The sequence below is a fragment of the Lycium barbarum genome, chromosome 5, assembly GCF_019175385.1.
Source record: "Lycium barbarum isolate Lr01 chromosome 5, ASM1917538v2, whole genome shotgun sequence".
Taxonomy (NCBI): Eukaryota; Viridiplantae; Streptophyta; class Magnoliopsida; order Solanales; family Solanaceae; genus Lycium; species Lycium barbarum.
Genome location: NC_083341.1, coordinates 111327275 through 111343156, shown reverse-complemented (window position 1 = coordinate 111343156; position 15882 = coordinate 111327275). Strand labels below are relative to the sequence as shown.

General features: G+C 37.0%; 1 protein-coding gene across 4 annotated transcripts; it reads right to left on the bottom strand.

Annotated features, from left to right (window-relative positions):
• Positions 1–1621: 1621 nt before the first annotated feature.
• Positions 1622–14824, bottom strand: LOC132641136 (uncharacterized). Of its 4 annotated transcripts, none has more exons than XM_060358028.1 (12): positions 14297–14824; positions 11760–11808; positions 10121–10549; positions 7694–8055; positions 7413–7607; positions 7132–7329; positions 6811–6885; positions 6668–6734; positions 5552–6578; positions 5419–5472; positions 2307–2381; positions 1622–2161 (listed from the first exon to the last, which is right to left on the bottom strand). In XM_060358028.1, exons 1-12 carry the CDS (start codon positions 14627–14629, stop codon positions 2104–2106), a joined length of 2922 nt encoding a protein of 973 aa, XP_060214011.1. In that variant the 5' UTR covers positions 14630–14824; the 3' UTR covers positions 1622–2103. The 4 variants fall into 4 exon arrangements, with proteins under 4 accessions (XP_060214011.1, XP_060214013.1, XP_060214012.1 ...); XM_060358030.1 differs by having other exon boundaries at positions 7706–8055; XM_060358029.1 differs by having other exon boundaries at positions 10121–10546.
• Positions 14825–15882: the final 1058 nt, after the last annotated feature.

Sequence of the window (15882 nt, the reverse complement as noted above, 5' to 3'; positions counted from 1 at the left end):
CTTTCATGATTTTTCATTAATAATTCATTATGTTGTTCAGCCACTAGAAGATGTGCGATTAGATCAGAATATTTCTTGAACTTCATTTTTCGGTATTGCTGCTGCAGGAGCATACTCGAGGCAGGAAAAGTGAAGAATGTTTTCTCCAGCATATCATGATCAGTGATATTTTCACCACATAATTTCAACTGAGAAATAATTTTAAACATGGCAGAATTATATGCTTTAATAGATTTAAAATCTTGTAGCCTTAAATGGAGCCAATCAAAACGTGCTTGTGGAAGTATGACCATCTTCAGGTGGTCATATCTATTTTTTAAATTATTCCACAGAGTAAGAGGATCTTTAACAGTGAGATATTCCATTTTCAAGTCCTCATCAAGGTGATGGCGAAGGAATATCATTGCCTTGGCACGGTCTTGGTTTGATGCCTCATTTTTATCTTTGATGGTGTCTGCCAGACCCATCGCATTAAGGTGAATTTCGGCGTCAAGAATCCAAGACATATAGGTATTGCCGGATATATCTAAAGCTACAAATTCACGTTTGGTAAGATTTGCCATTAGTAAAGAAAAATAGAAAATCAATACCTTCGAGGCTTTCAAGTATTTTCTCGGAACGGCAGAGTCTCGTGCTGATAACGTATTGTAAAATGAAGCTAAAAGAGTCACAATATTAATGGATGAAAACCATACAAATAGAATGACAAAAGAGGAGAGATTTTTACTATTCTTCCAAAATGTTTTTACAAGTGTATCTCATATGAAAATTTATGCCTTTATTTATAGTGATACATATGTATTTAATATATGAAATGGTGGAAGAAAATGAGAGAGCCATTAACATGGTGGAAGAAAAAGGAAGAACCATTAACATGGTGGAAGGAGCATTATATTTGAGAAATGAACATTCATAATTTCATAACAGTTCACTTTTACTTGTATTAGTTGATCACTTATTAGTTTAATGCTGACACAAAATAAATATAGATATTTCCCTTATATATGGCATACAAACATCATATGAGAGAAGATTGCCTGGTTGACATGCAATTGATCAAACTCTACATACCAACTGAAAAAATAGTCGGTTTTTTCAACAAGAATCCTAAACACATTCAACTATATCCTAGACCTTTTCATCCGAATGCAAGTAAATAATTATCCTTAAAGCAAATTATAGAACATGCGATAATATAATTAGCTTTATAAAATTGAAGGGAAAAAAATGCTAATGCATAGTACACTAGAAAAAATAACATATTAACCAAAAATGCTTTTTTCCCCCTTTCTCTAACTTGAGATGACCAAAATAAAATACAAATTCTAAAATTATTAATATTGTTCCTTAGTTGATCCACACTTGACCAAGTTTTTCTTTGCGTTTCCTTCTTGACAGGCATTTACACTTTACAAGGTGATTTATCAGCCATCCTTACATAAAATAGCAACCCTAGGAAACAATCCAACTAAATAGCTGACACTTCTACATTATAAGCATGTCCACAAGTTAGCATAGATCCCTTCTCACTTTCACTTTCCCAGACACAATGCTCTTCTTCAGTACATAATGCCTAATATTCCATTTTTTTAACTCAATGAAACAATATAGTAATATAAGCTTGCATAATAATGGGGATCCAGGACTCCCCAACTTCCAAAGAATATTAATACCAAATGGAAAAAGGTCACATGGATGTTCAAGTGTTGGTTCACCTCCTCTTCAGACACCTCAACCTCCAAATACAATTTACAGCTAACAAAATTATCAACCTCAACAATATAATTAATAAGCTGTCGCAAATGTCAACAACGGACGAGCTGATAACAGATACAGACACTATAAACCTCTCATATCATTAATCCTCTGCATAAGGGTATCACAGCTTTGCTCCTGGCAGCCACAATCTGGAACCAAGGATTTTAATACGTCAACTTGCATATCTATTGTCATACTTAACAGCCCAAGGCAGTAAAGAGGATTTCAAACAGGTCAACTGGTGCAGCATCCACACTCTACTTAACAGCCAAAGGCCATGGACAATAAGAGTATCCGAGGTTATTGGCCTTCATTACTCTGTCTTGACTCCACGTACTCGTTTGCTCATCTTTTCCTACGAACAGGAGACCTTGATCTTGATCTTGACCTTGACCTCCTTCCCCTGCCATTACATGGACCAGCTTATAAACAAGATAAAATTCCTGAAGTGCTTTTATTAGATTAATTCACCTGTATGTTATTAGCTATGCTGATGGATGATTAAGTAGAAAATATCAAGAGAAATTTAAGAACACCCAACAAGATACCTGATACTTTCACTAGCAGCGTAAGGAGAATGCCTGCGCTGAGAGTGCTTGCTATGAGGAGACCGCGAAATATGTCTAAAAATCAAAAGATTACATGCTAAACCAGTAAGTGGTGACAAAAAGATACAATATTTTGGACACATATTCTCAGCCTTGTATACAGTCAGACTCAGACTACAGAAGACTTTGACCTCTGTATGGCTGCATTGTTATTAATAAGTTATAATATATAGCTAATGATGATTGTCAAAGGATTCTGAGGTGGAATTGCCTCAATCTTGAAAAGGGCTCAGAATACATAAATTCCACATATTCAAACAGTGGTGTCAGTTTGTAGTTTTTTCCTCTTGATGGGAGTACTACTTCCTGGTTCAAAATCCCGTAATAATACTGCTTAAGAAGAATTTATCAAACATGTTACCAGTCTAAAAAAAAAGAATTTATCAAACAATAAAGTAGTCACATCATTAAGCTACTTCTTATCATTAAAAAATTGAATCAAAAAGTCATTAATCAATAGCAGCTTTAAGTAAGCATCTTTACCAATCCCTTTATAAGTAATGGTACTTGGGGTGTGCTTCGTTTAGAGGAAAACATTCTAGAAAATGTTTTTCAATTTTCCCATGTTTGGTTTGGCTTAAGTGGTTAGAAAAATATTTTTCTTATACACTCATTTTCCTCCAATTTCAGGAAAATGACTTCTCTACCAAGATGGAAAACATTATCTGGAACTCTCTAATTGACGGGTCTGACCCTCCCCATCCTACCCCCAACCCAACCCCACTTCGCCCATCCCCAGCCCCCTTGTACCAAAACCACTTATTTTCTAGGAAAATATTTCCCAAAAAAAAAAAACCAAAGACACCCTTAAAATAAAGTTTGTCACGGATATGAAACTATAATAAAACTATAAGAGAAGCCACTTATCCACAAAGTGGCCTTAGATGGTTGAGTATTACAAGATTCAAGACTAATAGATTTCAGGAATTTCATTACACATTTTCTTTTGACAAGGCAAATAATTTTATTGATGTTTGACAAACCCCGTGACAGGGAATTTCATTTACACTTAAAATCGACTTACTGAAGCGACGACTCTACTCTTTCAGCAAACAATTTTAAAACAACTATAATTGCAGAATTTGGACCGGTTTGAAAATAGAATTGCATAATCCTTTTTAAGCATGTGAGAAAGAAAACTGGCTTAGTAACCTTGTGAGGGAATACGTTATGGAAACATTAAAGCTTTACCTAAATATTCCATGTGAAAAGGAAAACCTCTAAATTCAACAGAAAGTCATCCCATCTCAAAGATTTGGGTAATTCATTCAACAACAACATACTCAGTGTAATCCCATCCCACAACTGGGGTCAAGGGAGGGTGGTGTGTACGCAAACCTTACCCCTACCTTGTGAAGGTAGAGAGGTCGTTTCCTGATTTGGGTAATTCATTCAAAGGGCTAAAATCAGCATGAAGGGTATTCAACAAAGAAATTTGTCCAACTCCTATAATTTTTCTTGAGATGACACATCACCCCTTCAAAAACCACCTTAAAGAAAAGATATCACAGAAGACATGAGCACAACAATTTGGAATCACAAGCGATTACCCTAATTATGGATTTTCTTTTGAAGTACAATAAATAGGAGTTCCCTATCAAGCATTTTGGTTTTTATACGGCATATGCATCGAAACTATAAGACTAATAATCATGTCCACAGGGACCACTCACTACGGCATAAGCAATGACACTAGCAAAAAGCAGGTGACAACAGAGTACACAATTTAAGCCTGAGTAATTAATTTATTGATCACTAGAATACATGGTATTAGTACTTCTTTTATAAGTTAAATAATATGAAAAACATCAAGGGAGTACTCATCCAACAAGGGCACGCATCTTTAAGTGGGAGAATAACCTATCGAGCCTCCAACTCCACAGAACGCTCGGATGTTAAATCAGATAGATGACACTTACAACACTTGCAAAGATATATGGAGATGCACTTACAAATTAGTGATGCTAAATTGATTGTACAAAGCTATCAAACCAGATAATAACACCATGATGAAACTAACAGGAATACATCTTAGGAGTCAGTGGCAGTGATACATTGTTCATTATTTTCTTCTAACATTATCTTTACTACAAGTCCAAGCTATCGGCTATTTCAATGCACTCAGAAGGGGAACCAGGACTAGTCTGTTGTATGCTTAGATGTTTAACCCACAAGTACCAGGATGTAACGAGTAAACTCTCATCATGCCTTTCGCTGCCAGCCTCCTAAACATATTTAATTACTATTGACTCAACTGCAGAGTCTTTTCCATCGAATGCGTTGTTTTCATTTGTCCACACATCCATGGATGTTATTCATCAAATAATTGATCGCATTAGTTTTATATTCACAAGCGATCTTTAAAGTAAAGTCTTTACTAGATTCAGTTAAGTTCTCATCTCGATCAAAAAATTCTAATCCGTCCATTTCATTTTTTAGGATGCTCCTCTTTTTTGTTCTGGAATCTTTTCGGGAAAGAAAGATATTTTACTATAACTGGAAACTCTAACTTTAGCATGTTTAAAACCACAAGTTCCAACGATACTTCTAGTATGTTCCAAAAGTCTTTCTTTCTTAAGATCCATGTCTAGTCAAATACTGCCATATAAAATAAAATGGAGGGAGTAATATGTTTAGAACCAAAGCAGTAACGCCTAAGGGAAATTGCTTTGACGTTCCCAAAATAATTACTCTCTTGTTGGAAATATAGTAATATTTTCACTCAGCAGCAAGTTGCCTGCTTGATCTTTTTCTGATGTTAGCTTGTTCCCACAATATCTCTAAAGACTCATATACCTTGTTGAACGGAAGATGAGACAGTCAGAAATGTTTGCATGTAGTAGGAACTACCCCATCCCCTCACATTACTAACCTGAATTAAGTAGTGAACAGTTAATTAAAAATAAATAAATTTTAAGAAAAAAGATGTCATTTCCCAGGGAAGCGGAAGACCGTGACCAACAAACAGTGAAATGATTAGTGAATAAAACATATGATCTTGATATTTGAGTTAATGGAAACAATCAGAATATCCAGGCTCTTCAAAAGATACCTTTTCCTTGACCTGAGTGGTGATGGTGATCTGTGTCTATTTGGTTGCACCTTCCTGCAATCCACAAGAAAAAAATGAGCAATTATGTGAGGGTCAAATTGTGCAGCGCAAATTGGAGAAAATAAAAATAAACCTTCTAGAATCATCTGAAGATTCATCACTGGGATTGTTGGCACGGCTTGAGTTGTCCTTGCTGTCTCTACCCCTGCTATCAATAGACGATGAACGATGTCTTTTACGTCTGCTGGAGCCCCTTTCATCTTTTCGTCTAGATTTTTCTCTTTTCTCATCCCTCGTTCTCTCTCTTTTTCTACCATTATCTGTGATAACACCAGTTCTGATGTCTCTCTCTGTCTCCTTTCTTTCTTCCTTGACATTAGAGGGCGAGAGCCTTTTCCTTGAGTCAGATTCCTTGGCTTTTTCCCCTGATTTACGGCTTTTCTCCTTCACAATATCTTTTGAACCATCTAGATCATCCACTTTTCCCTTTTTAGCATGTGTTTCCTCATGATTCCCACGGTTTCCTTCTTCTATCTCAGTTCTTCTGTCCTTTGAGCTTGTAATGTGCATACCATTATCATTTGTGCCAGAACCCTTTCTAACTTCATGTTTCCCGCTCTTATCCGACTTATCTCTTCTGTCTTCACTTCTGGAATTATCTATCTTAGTCTTTTTGGAGTCAAGAGTCTGGGATGACTTTTCAGTTTTCACAACATCCTTCGCACCTGGCATCTTATCCTCCGGAACATTGGATTCAGTCTTAGAGAAGCCTCCATCATCTCCATCATCTTCACGTTCAGAATATCTAGTTGACCTGTCATCAGTTCCAACATCAGGGCTCATTTTGTGAGGTTCTTTCCCCAGGTTTGCAGGAGATCTATCATGCTCCTCAGATTCTTCATGTGATTTTCCATTGTCATGCTCTTTGGGCTTTTGCTTATCAGAACTCGGGCTTTCATTGTCATCCTCATCATCTGATGCATAATTAGCAAGGCCTAATAGATCCCCAGGAGAAGTGGAAATAGACTTTTCACTGGCATTAGCAGAATCAGCATCCTTAAGTTTGACTGGTATCAGAACCTTGGCAGAGACCTTGGGAGTTGTAACAGCTTGAACAGATGCTAACACCTTCTGACTAGCACCACCAGTTTTTTGCTCAACTTAAGGGAGGAAAAAGACCAACTTAGTCAATGAAAGGGAAAAAGAAGAAATTTAAAGAGGAGAGGATTTGAAAAAGGAAGACACCAACCATCAACAGTGAGATCCTCTTCGCTAAGAACCCTTGTCGCAATCTCATTAAATAGCTCGTCAGTAACCTGTAAAAACAGCATCCAGTCAATACATCTGCAAAAACAAAATAAGGAAATCGATCACATATTAACCATCAATAACCTTTAAAAGAACTTCAGTTAGGACATGCTTTATTTCCTGATTCATCGCTGCAGTTCGTGCTGCTTCCACCTCAACCTGAATCGACAATAAAAAATAAGCCTAAACATTGTATGGCGTGAATAAGATAATAATCAAAGACAACCCAAGAAGAATAACTCAAGAAAATTAAAAAAGGGAAAGCTTCAACACTATATATTCATTGGAACAGTATAGTCCAAAAAAGGGTATATTAAACCAAGTAAACAGATTTCCTCCAAGAAACAAATTCAACAAAAAAACATCATCTTCTGTCAAATGAGTAATTAAGGAAAAGTAAAAAACCTCATCATCATCCTCTTCCTCGGTTGACCTTGAAGAATCTATGCTTTTGCTATCAGCCTGGTCACCTTTCCGATAAGATTTATCGACACCTTCATCTTCAATGGATTGCGAATCCTCCTTTGGAAGGTCTGGAGCTGAAGTTGTGATGACAGCTTTCTTCTTTATTATTTCCTCTCTAAGCCAGTTTGGAACAGCAGCCTAAAAAATACGACACAAATAATACAGATGAATCATGACTCTATAGTTTACAAACTGAAAGCCCGTAGAACAAGTATACAAACCTTCTTAGGGCGATCAGCAATCCCATATGCATCAGCAGGAAAAGCTGCTGAAGGATGCAGGGTGGCACCGGCACCAACACCAAAGTGGGCACCAACTGACGGAACAGTTGCATGGAAGCTTGAAGTCTGTGCCCTTCCAAAGAGTGGTGCAGTGTGTTCAGGGGCTGGAGAAGCTCCAACAACAGAAGGATCAACCTGAGATATAAAAATGACAATAGGGAAGCTCTATCATGGCTTCTAGATCATCGTGTTTAAGTTAACCTTGGAGTTAAAACTAAAACCTGGGACCCAACTGGAGGTACTGGAGGAAGAGGAGGATACGCAGCAGCACCAGGAGCAGAAGAAGAAGGCCATGTATAATTGGAAGGCATTGCTGAAACAGGATCTGCACCCCCCACAGAGCCCCCTGAATCAGCACGGACATAATAGGGCTGGGAATGCTGGTCATGCTCATGATTAAAACGAAGTGCAAAATCCAAAGGTCGATCACTAAGATCAGGACCCATCACGTAATGACACTCTTCCGTCTCTGCAGCTTTATTGGGTGCTGACATTAGGTGTGCGTAATGCTGCTGAGCAGAGCTGGCAGGCAAAGGTGAAGAACCATAGAAAGCCTCATTTTGATTCCCAGCCTCTTCTTTACCTGACAATAGAATGGGCATTCAGAAACTAAGACTTGCAAATCGACAAACAATTTTACTCTGTAAACTTCTACTATTGTATTTGCAACCACAAAGACTAAGGTAACATTTCCTGAACTTCAGAAATGTAGAGGATTCTCAACTCCGTGATATGTTAAGAAACATGACAAACAAACTGCTACAAGAACCGGCCTACTAACTCCTATGAAAATGGTGGTCCGATCGTGCAAGAGGTGTCAAACAGTTTTAAGACATTAAAAGAGAAGTCTCACCACTGTGAGGTAAAGTTCTATATCTCATGCATAAACTGTACATTAGAACTACATAATAATGTATTGTTTTCAACAGAACCTTAATCTTTCGACTAATTATTATTTTATGCTTGCACTATTTCCCTAGTATAGTTGATCAGGCAAAGGTCTTTAGCTACACATGCAACGAAAGTGTTGAAGGTGAAACAATCATATATAGGCAAAGAACACTTCAAAAAGAGCCTCTGTCAGCAGCATCAAACTTATACTGCTCGAGAATCTGGTCCTGGGTTTTTTGCTTATTCAATAACTTTATGGATACAACGCTGACATCTCCTACAGAACCTTTCTAGACATGAAGGCAGAACAAAACAAATAGTTTGAGGGAAAGAAGAATAATAAATGAATGATTTTTAATTACAATCTTTCACAATTTGAAATATTTGATATTTTAGTTTAAGAAAAAGGTGGGTAATTGGTATAGGTACCAACGCCGTGCTAACCAGGACAAAAGATAAAGAGTGCAAATGGACAAAAAGAATTGAATTTGTAAAACCCTCTAAAAAACTGTGTCTTCAAGGGCAAGAGCTGCTGGGTTTTTTTTTTTTTTTTTTTTTTTTTTTGCAAACAGAAATATACTTTGCCATTCTAATTTGCATTTTTCATGTGCCCCATAATATTTGTAGTCCTTCATAAGTTATATGTTTCCTACAACTTTCAATTCCTTTTAGACTTAATCTCAGCTTATCACTCAGATAATTGTCAGGCTACTTAGATAACACTAATGCAATATATGAGAACCAAATCTTCAAATAAATTGAATCCTCTCCACCAGCTTTTTTAAATAACTGAGAAATCCCAAGGACCAGTGGGGCACGGTTCAACACTAGGTGGATAATGGGCCCGCCTCTTCTTCTGCTATCATTCCTTATCTGTGGCACCGTAAGAAACCGTGAGGTGTGCCTAACCCACACATTACGCATTGTGGTCACTAGACCAAAAAGCCTTGCGGCCAAATCAACCCTCCTCTTCCAATTTAATCTCAATAGAGAAGATATGGAAGAGGAAACAATTACTGGACAAAAAAGTTCTGCCAATTCCATGTCACGATTCAAATCCATTGGTTCACTATTAGCAAGAAGGGCAGAAAACTAAACAGAGGCCCATTCAAGGAATGTACAATCAAGCAGGTCTAATTGACAAGTACAAGCATATCATTGAAATCCACTGCCTACTCTAGCTGAATAGAATAAAGGAAATTGCTTAAAAGTCTATTTGATCATTGAAATCCATTCTGCCTACTCTAGCTGAATAGAATAAAGGAAATTGCTTAAAAGTCACTTTATTTTTTGATAAGGTTATTGCCTAAATGTTTATCCAATAGCTTGATTAACATCAATCCAAGTGGACTTCAAAATAGTATCTAATTTTCAACTGTTCCTCTTTTTTTTTTTGTAATCCTTGGGAAAAAATTATCAGAAACTAGAGTATTCCTGAAAAACAAAACACAAAGTTAGCAGGACGGCCAACGGAAAGAATGTGCCAGCACGATGGAGCCATATTCCATGAAATCAAAATACAATAGCATCAATTATCTAAAGCGAATTCCGTCACACTGAGGCTTTATATAAGACAAGGAACCATCAAGGATGAAATTCTACTTTATGTTTTAAGGGGCTCGAGGTAATACAACTTGCCAAACAAGTAACTAGAAGCCACAAGCAGGACAAAGTTATATAGACGCTCCTGTACACGAACAATTTCAACAGCGCAGTAACTTCAGATGTAATATTGATATATTAATTAATTTTTTTACCTGCAATAGAAGAATAACTAGAAGGTACCTCCTGCTGATGGACCAATGGACTTATGGATGAATTTCCTTGCTGAGGGAATGAAGCAACTGAATCTCCAGTGAAATTTTCATCTCTAGCAGTGTAAGGTAGAACATAAGGAGATTGCCCAGAGCTGAAGAATGAGAGCTCCTGCGAATAGCCAAACGATGCCCTCTGAGAAGGTGCCACACGAGTAATGGCGTGTTGATTACTTGATGGCAGAACTGGTGGTTGTTGCATGTCTTGGAGATGTTGATCAGCAGATTGAGTGTATTGTTCATAGTAATGACTCTGCTGGTCCAGCCTGCTATCATGTGTAAATTGCGAGTGCTGGTGCTGATGGTCACTAGCAGCCTTGGAAGCAGCCCATGCTCGGGCTTTTGCAGCCCAATCTTCATTGCTATTTGCTACTAATTAATAGTAGATTTAATCTTTAGGGAACAGAAGTACCAGAGGGGAACAGAAAGGCAAAGAGCAAACCATCTTTCTATGTTATTAACCAAAGGCAGGAAGGAGTCCTCCATGATGAGAAAAGCTAGAAGGAAATATGCAAGTGTACATCACAAGAAACTAATTACTGCTGCTACAGAGTCAGAATTTGGCCAGAGCTAAAGAGAAATAAAAGCCTAAAGGTACAGGAAGGGCCCTACGGAGGGAGGCAATCCTAGAGTTCTAATGTAAAAGAGAGCCCCTAAATTCTACTGCAGTACATAAACCTCTTCCCATAAATAATGAACTAGGTTTTCATATTTAAGCTTCTAAGATCTAATGACAGTTTTTAACAAGAATCTGACCTTCTAAGACCTCTTTTTTTTTTTTTGATGACATGGGAACCCGCAGCCGCTACCCTTCGGGTGCACACAAGGTAAACCCAACTCCTGTGCAATAGCTCGCAAACCACACAGGAGAGATAACCCGCACTAGGCAAGCCCTGTGCGATGAGCTCGACCCAGAAGGCAAATCCCCTGCTGTTGTAGGCAGGGGGTTTCGAACCTGAGACCTTCATTATGAAAGCCCCATGCTCAGCCAACTGAGCCACCCTTGCAGATAGACCTTCTAAGACCTAACAACCTTGTTTTTTAATAAGGTAAGGTTATCACCTAATAACCTTGTTTTTCTAATAAGGTAAGGCTATTACCTAATAACCTTGTTAAGAGATTAATACCTTCTTCAGCAAACCTCCTCAATCAACAGCTAAGATTTTATCTTTTTGACTCAAGAAAAGACAGCATTGATCAGTTCCACATGACATGACAGACACTTGTAGAGACCATTGCAGAGAACTACATAAAACTTGGAGTATGCAAAATGAAACCCTTCTAAACATTCCAGAATTCTAACAAACAAAAGAAGTCCAATTATTTTCCGGTAACATTTAAGCATGTCTGAGTTGCCACAAAAGAACAACAAGCAGAAGCAGTAGAGAAAAGTTAAAGACCAACAAATTTTAGGAACTGGCCTCAACTCTGAGAACTAGTATAATTAAGAAAGAAGACACAGCTTGCATCAGATTCTAAACAATTTTCAACCCTAAATGGGTTTCAGTAAACTTGCAGATGCATCCCAGCATATTGAATTGCTAAACAAGCATAGACTCTAATCGTTACTATATTTCCAAACCTGAGTTTCCCCAACTTTGCTGTTGACCCCAGTTCATGTTGCCCCAGTCCTGTAAGGACATGAAAATCTTACACTCATTAGTCAAACATATCATAACAAATCCATCAGCAGAAAGGAAGCAGTATAATGCACCAACATCAATAATGACTACTACACCTCAATCCCAAATTTTTTGTGTTGCCTATATCAATCCTCGATATCCATATTGGACTCATTCCAATATGTGTAACAGGGGATACTCTATGTCTTCTATTATCACACAAATCTCCAAACAAAATAAAAAGATTCCTTACAAAAAAAATATGAAGTAGATTTGGGTCGTTGAATCGTCCAATAAGGCATTTTGATAGAATTGGGTGTTCTTGTACTCCGCTTAGTGACTAACTTTGATTCTATTAGAGGCAACCATAGCTCTGTGCACCGCTACCAGACCATTGAAGGATTCTCGCAGCTTATGCATAAGACTTAATTTGTTGATTAGAACAGTTAAATCTTGGATTGAAGAAATTTCCCAGTAAGGGCAGGATGGTATATCACTCCATCTCTTATTGTATCCATTCTCCGGAATAAATATATTTGATTTCCTACTTATATTTTCACAAATCTGTTTTAGTTGTTGGAATTTTAGAATACTTATGTTTGAATCATCCTTCCCATCTCCTACAAAGATTCCCATTCCAGTGATGAAAATGCTTGTTTCATATCCTCTTCTGCCGATGAATCTTCAACTACACTCGATAATCATGCACGACTTGTCGTAAGTCATAATCTTCACTAACATCAAGTAAATAAGAACATGAAAAAATACCTTGCCAGCCATGGCTAGATAGATGAGAAAAAGAACATCAAGAAATAGGCTTCATAGTTTAGGACGTTAGACTCGAGAGAAGAGATACTTTTCTCTCCACATATTCCATGACTTTTTTTTTAATGGTAATGAATTTTCCATGACATTTTTTTTTCTTTCGATAATCAAGGAACCCCACAGTCACAGGACACACTCTTCAAAACTCAATGGATAAAGGGCCCGTCCTTTACCCTTCTCCACTTAAAATAATAGGCTTTTGTCTGAGCCAAAGTTCGTACTAGTGACGTGCACCAAGACCTAATATAAGAGTACCAGCATCATAAAACCTTAATCTCAACTACTTAGTCTACTTCTAATGTGCTTTGCTCTTTGTTGAGACTACATGAATACTGAGAGCTTATAGGCAATAGTGAACACTTACTCCCATATAACATTACCATTCCTTATTCTTTTTCTCTCTCTCTCATACTAGTTACCAAGAATAGCTTAACTTTTCACTAGTTTAACAAACTATCAGCACTAGCACACAGTTTTTTTTACAATAGTTGCAGCAACTAGCATCATTGATCAAAGCTATTACTTAAATCCACAAACCAAAAGAATAAGAAAAATAATCCAAGGATGTAAAACAAATGGCCTTTGCATATGAGTTAATAGTTATGACATACATTATAACTCTTCTTAGACTAATAGAAAAATAAAACAGAACAATAAGGAAGCTTCATTGTAATCTGTAATGAATACTTTTATTAATCTAGCTTCAGAAACTGCATAACCAATGAACTTATCCCTCATTTTAGTTTTCATATCATCCAAACATTTGCAAAATGTACCATTTTCCACCTAGTACTACAATCAGATTTCAAGTTTCATGCCCTGACAGTAAATGTTTGCACAATCCCAATTGGATCTAAATATCTACATGAAGGAAGGGTTGGTAACCTGAAAAAAGAGGGTAATTATCATGTTGGAGACTTGGAGTAGGTCAAATTACAATAAGCTTGTAAAAAGAGAATTTACAACATCCGATGGCTAAAACTTGGAAGTCATACAAAACTGGACCATTTTAGAAGCAGAGTAAGCAAAATAAATGGTGAAAATAGTTGTTACCTGTTTTTGAAAAACAATGGTGAAAATGCTATCAACAAAAAAGGGGTTTAAAAGACGGAATTTTTGCAAAAATATACAACCCAGCGTAATATATTACACCTACATAGCCATATTTTCAGTTTACATTCGCATAACCAGCCTTTTTTTTTTTTGCAACAGTGCTTATACACATGGTATAAACATTATACAAACATTATACACTTACAGTAAACAATGTGTCCAGTCTGTGTAATAGTTTATAAGAGACGTTTAAGGAAAAACTGAGCTAAACCGGGTAATTAAGGAAAAACTAGGCTAAACCAGGTACATATTCTTTCCCGGTAGACATAGAGCATAATATTGCGGAAAGAAACACGAACAAACAGCAAGAAAAGAAGGGTACAGGGTAGAGCTACTATAAAAAGAAAAGGTAAAGGATAAAATAGGATTATTAGATAATAAGTAGAGATAAAATGGGAAAAAGAAACAAGGTCACAAAATGGGAGTTTCTAACGATCAACTACAATAAAATGAAAGTAGGAATGAAAACAAACATTGTATCTAAACTGACAACAGAATAAGTAACATCCATCCAAAGAAAGTGGTAGAAGCAAATAAAATGAAGAGAGTATATCATCACCTGATTTCCATGAGGGCGAGGGGGAAGAGGAGGAGGTGGATATTGGGGCTGGGGCTGGGCCTGTTGTTGAATATGATGATGAGGTGGTGGATAAGCCCCATTAGGAGGAGGTGGTCCAGGATATGGAGGAGGGGGCGGACCCCACTGCTGCTGCGGCTGAGGGTGAGGGGGTGGGTGGTATTGGAATTGGCTCGAGTAGGACCATGAAGCAGGTGATGGCACCGGAGGTCGTGGATAGTGGGGATCCCCCATCGACGGTGGCGGTGGTAACGGCGGTTGTTGAGGTGGTGGCGGTTGCCTATTGTACGGATGCGCTTGTTGTTGGAACTCCATACTCCTTTTCTTTTCTTTTTTTTAGGGTTTTGAGAGTTCGGTTGAGGGTTTAAGACGCTGATTGGTGTTCCGGTGGCCGGTCGAAAAAGAGAGATAAAATACAAGTATTTGGTGGAGAGGGGTGGTTTTAGGTGGAAGAACAAGCAGGGAGAGACTGCACCCTTGATGTTTTTCTTTTGCCAATATTATACTATCATCTATATGGGTAAAATAATAATAATATTACTACTTCCATCTCAATTTATAGCCTGTTTTGCCAAGTTTATTTTTTCCCCAAAAGTACTTATTTTTTCAATAAGTGCTTATTTAAAAAAAAAAGTGAAGTGTTTGACTAAGCTTTTAGGAGAAAATAAGTGTTTTTGGGAGTAGCAGAAGCAGTTTTTCAGAAGCTAAAAAAAATAGTTTTTGCCCAAAAGCACTTTTTTGAAAAGTACTTTTGAGAAAAATACACATAGAAGCACTTTTTAAAAGCTTGGTCAAACACTAGTTACTGCTCAAAAGTACTTTTTAAATTAATTGGTCAAACACAAACTGCTTTTAGTCAAAAGTACTTTTTTGAAAAGTACTTTTGGAAAAAGTACTTTTGAAAATAAGCTGTTTTAGAAGCTTGGCCAAACAGGCTATTAGTGTGTTAGTAAATATTTATAGTAATAATAATATTATTACTTTCATCCCAATTTAAGTGTCTTAGTTTGACTAGATATAAAGTTTTTAAGAAACAAAGAAACACTTTTGAATGTTATGATCCTAAATTAAAATTTTGTATAATGTATTAAAATATATTTTAAATCTGTAGTTATAACTTGTCATGTTGGAGGTTGGAATTGTCAACTTAATAATATAAAAAGAGACACTCTCTTGAGAAGGACTAAAAAGAAAAATAAGACACTTAAATTGAGATGAAATTTTAATATTGTACAAAATATATAAATAGACACTTCAAATTAACATTCATAATCTTATAGATACTTTAATTATCTTTGTCATCAAGAATGGAGAGGAGAGGTCTTAGAAAAAGTGGAAACCAAGAAAGTTGTTTACATGGTGTTAATGTGAAGCTTAGACGGGGAGGACAAAAGAAGGAATAGGGAGAGTATAGGACGACTAAGAAGGAAGCGAAGTTAGCGCAGCGACTAAAAACAACAGTAGTTGAGCATCTGTATAGAGAGCTCGAGTGCATACGGGGGATACAAAATTGTATAGGCTCGCCAAGGTAAGAGAGAGGAGGGCCCATGACCAGAACCAAGTGAAGC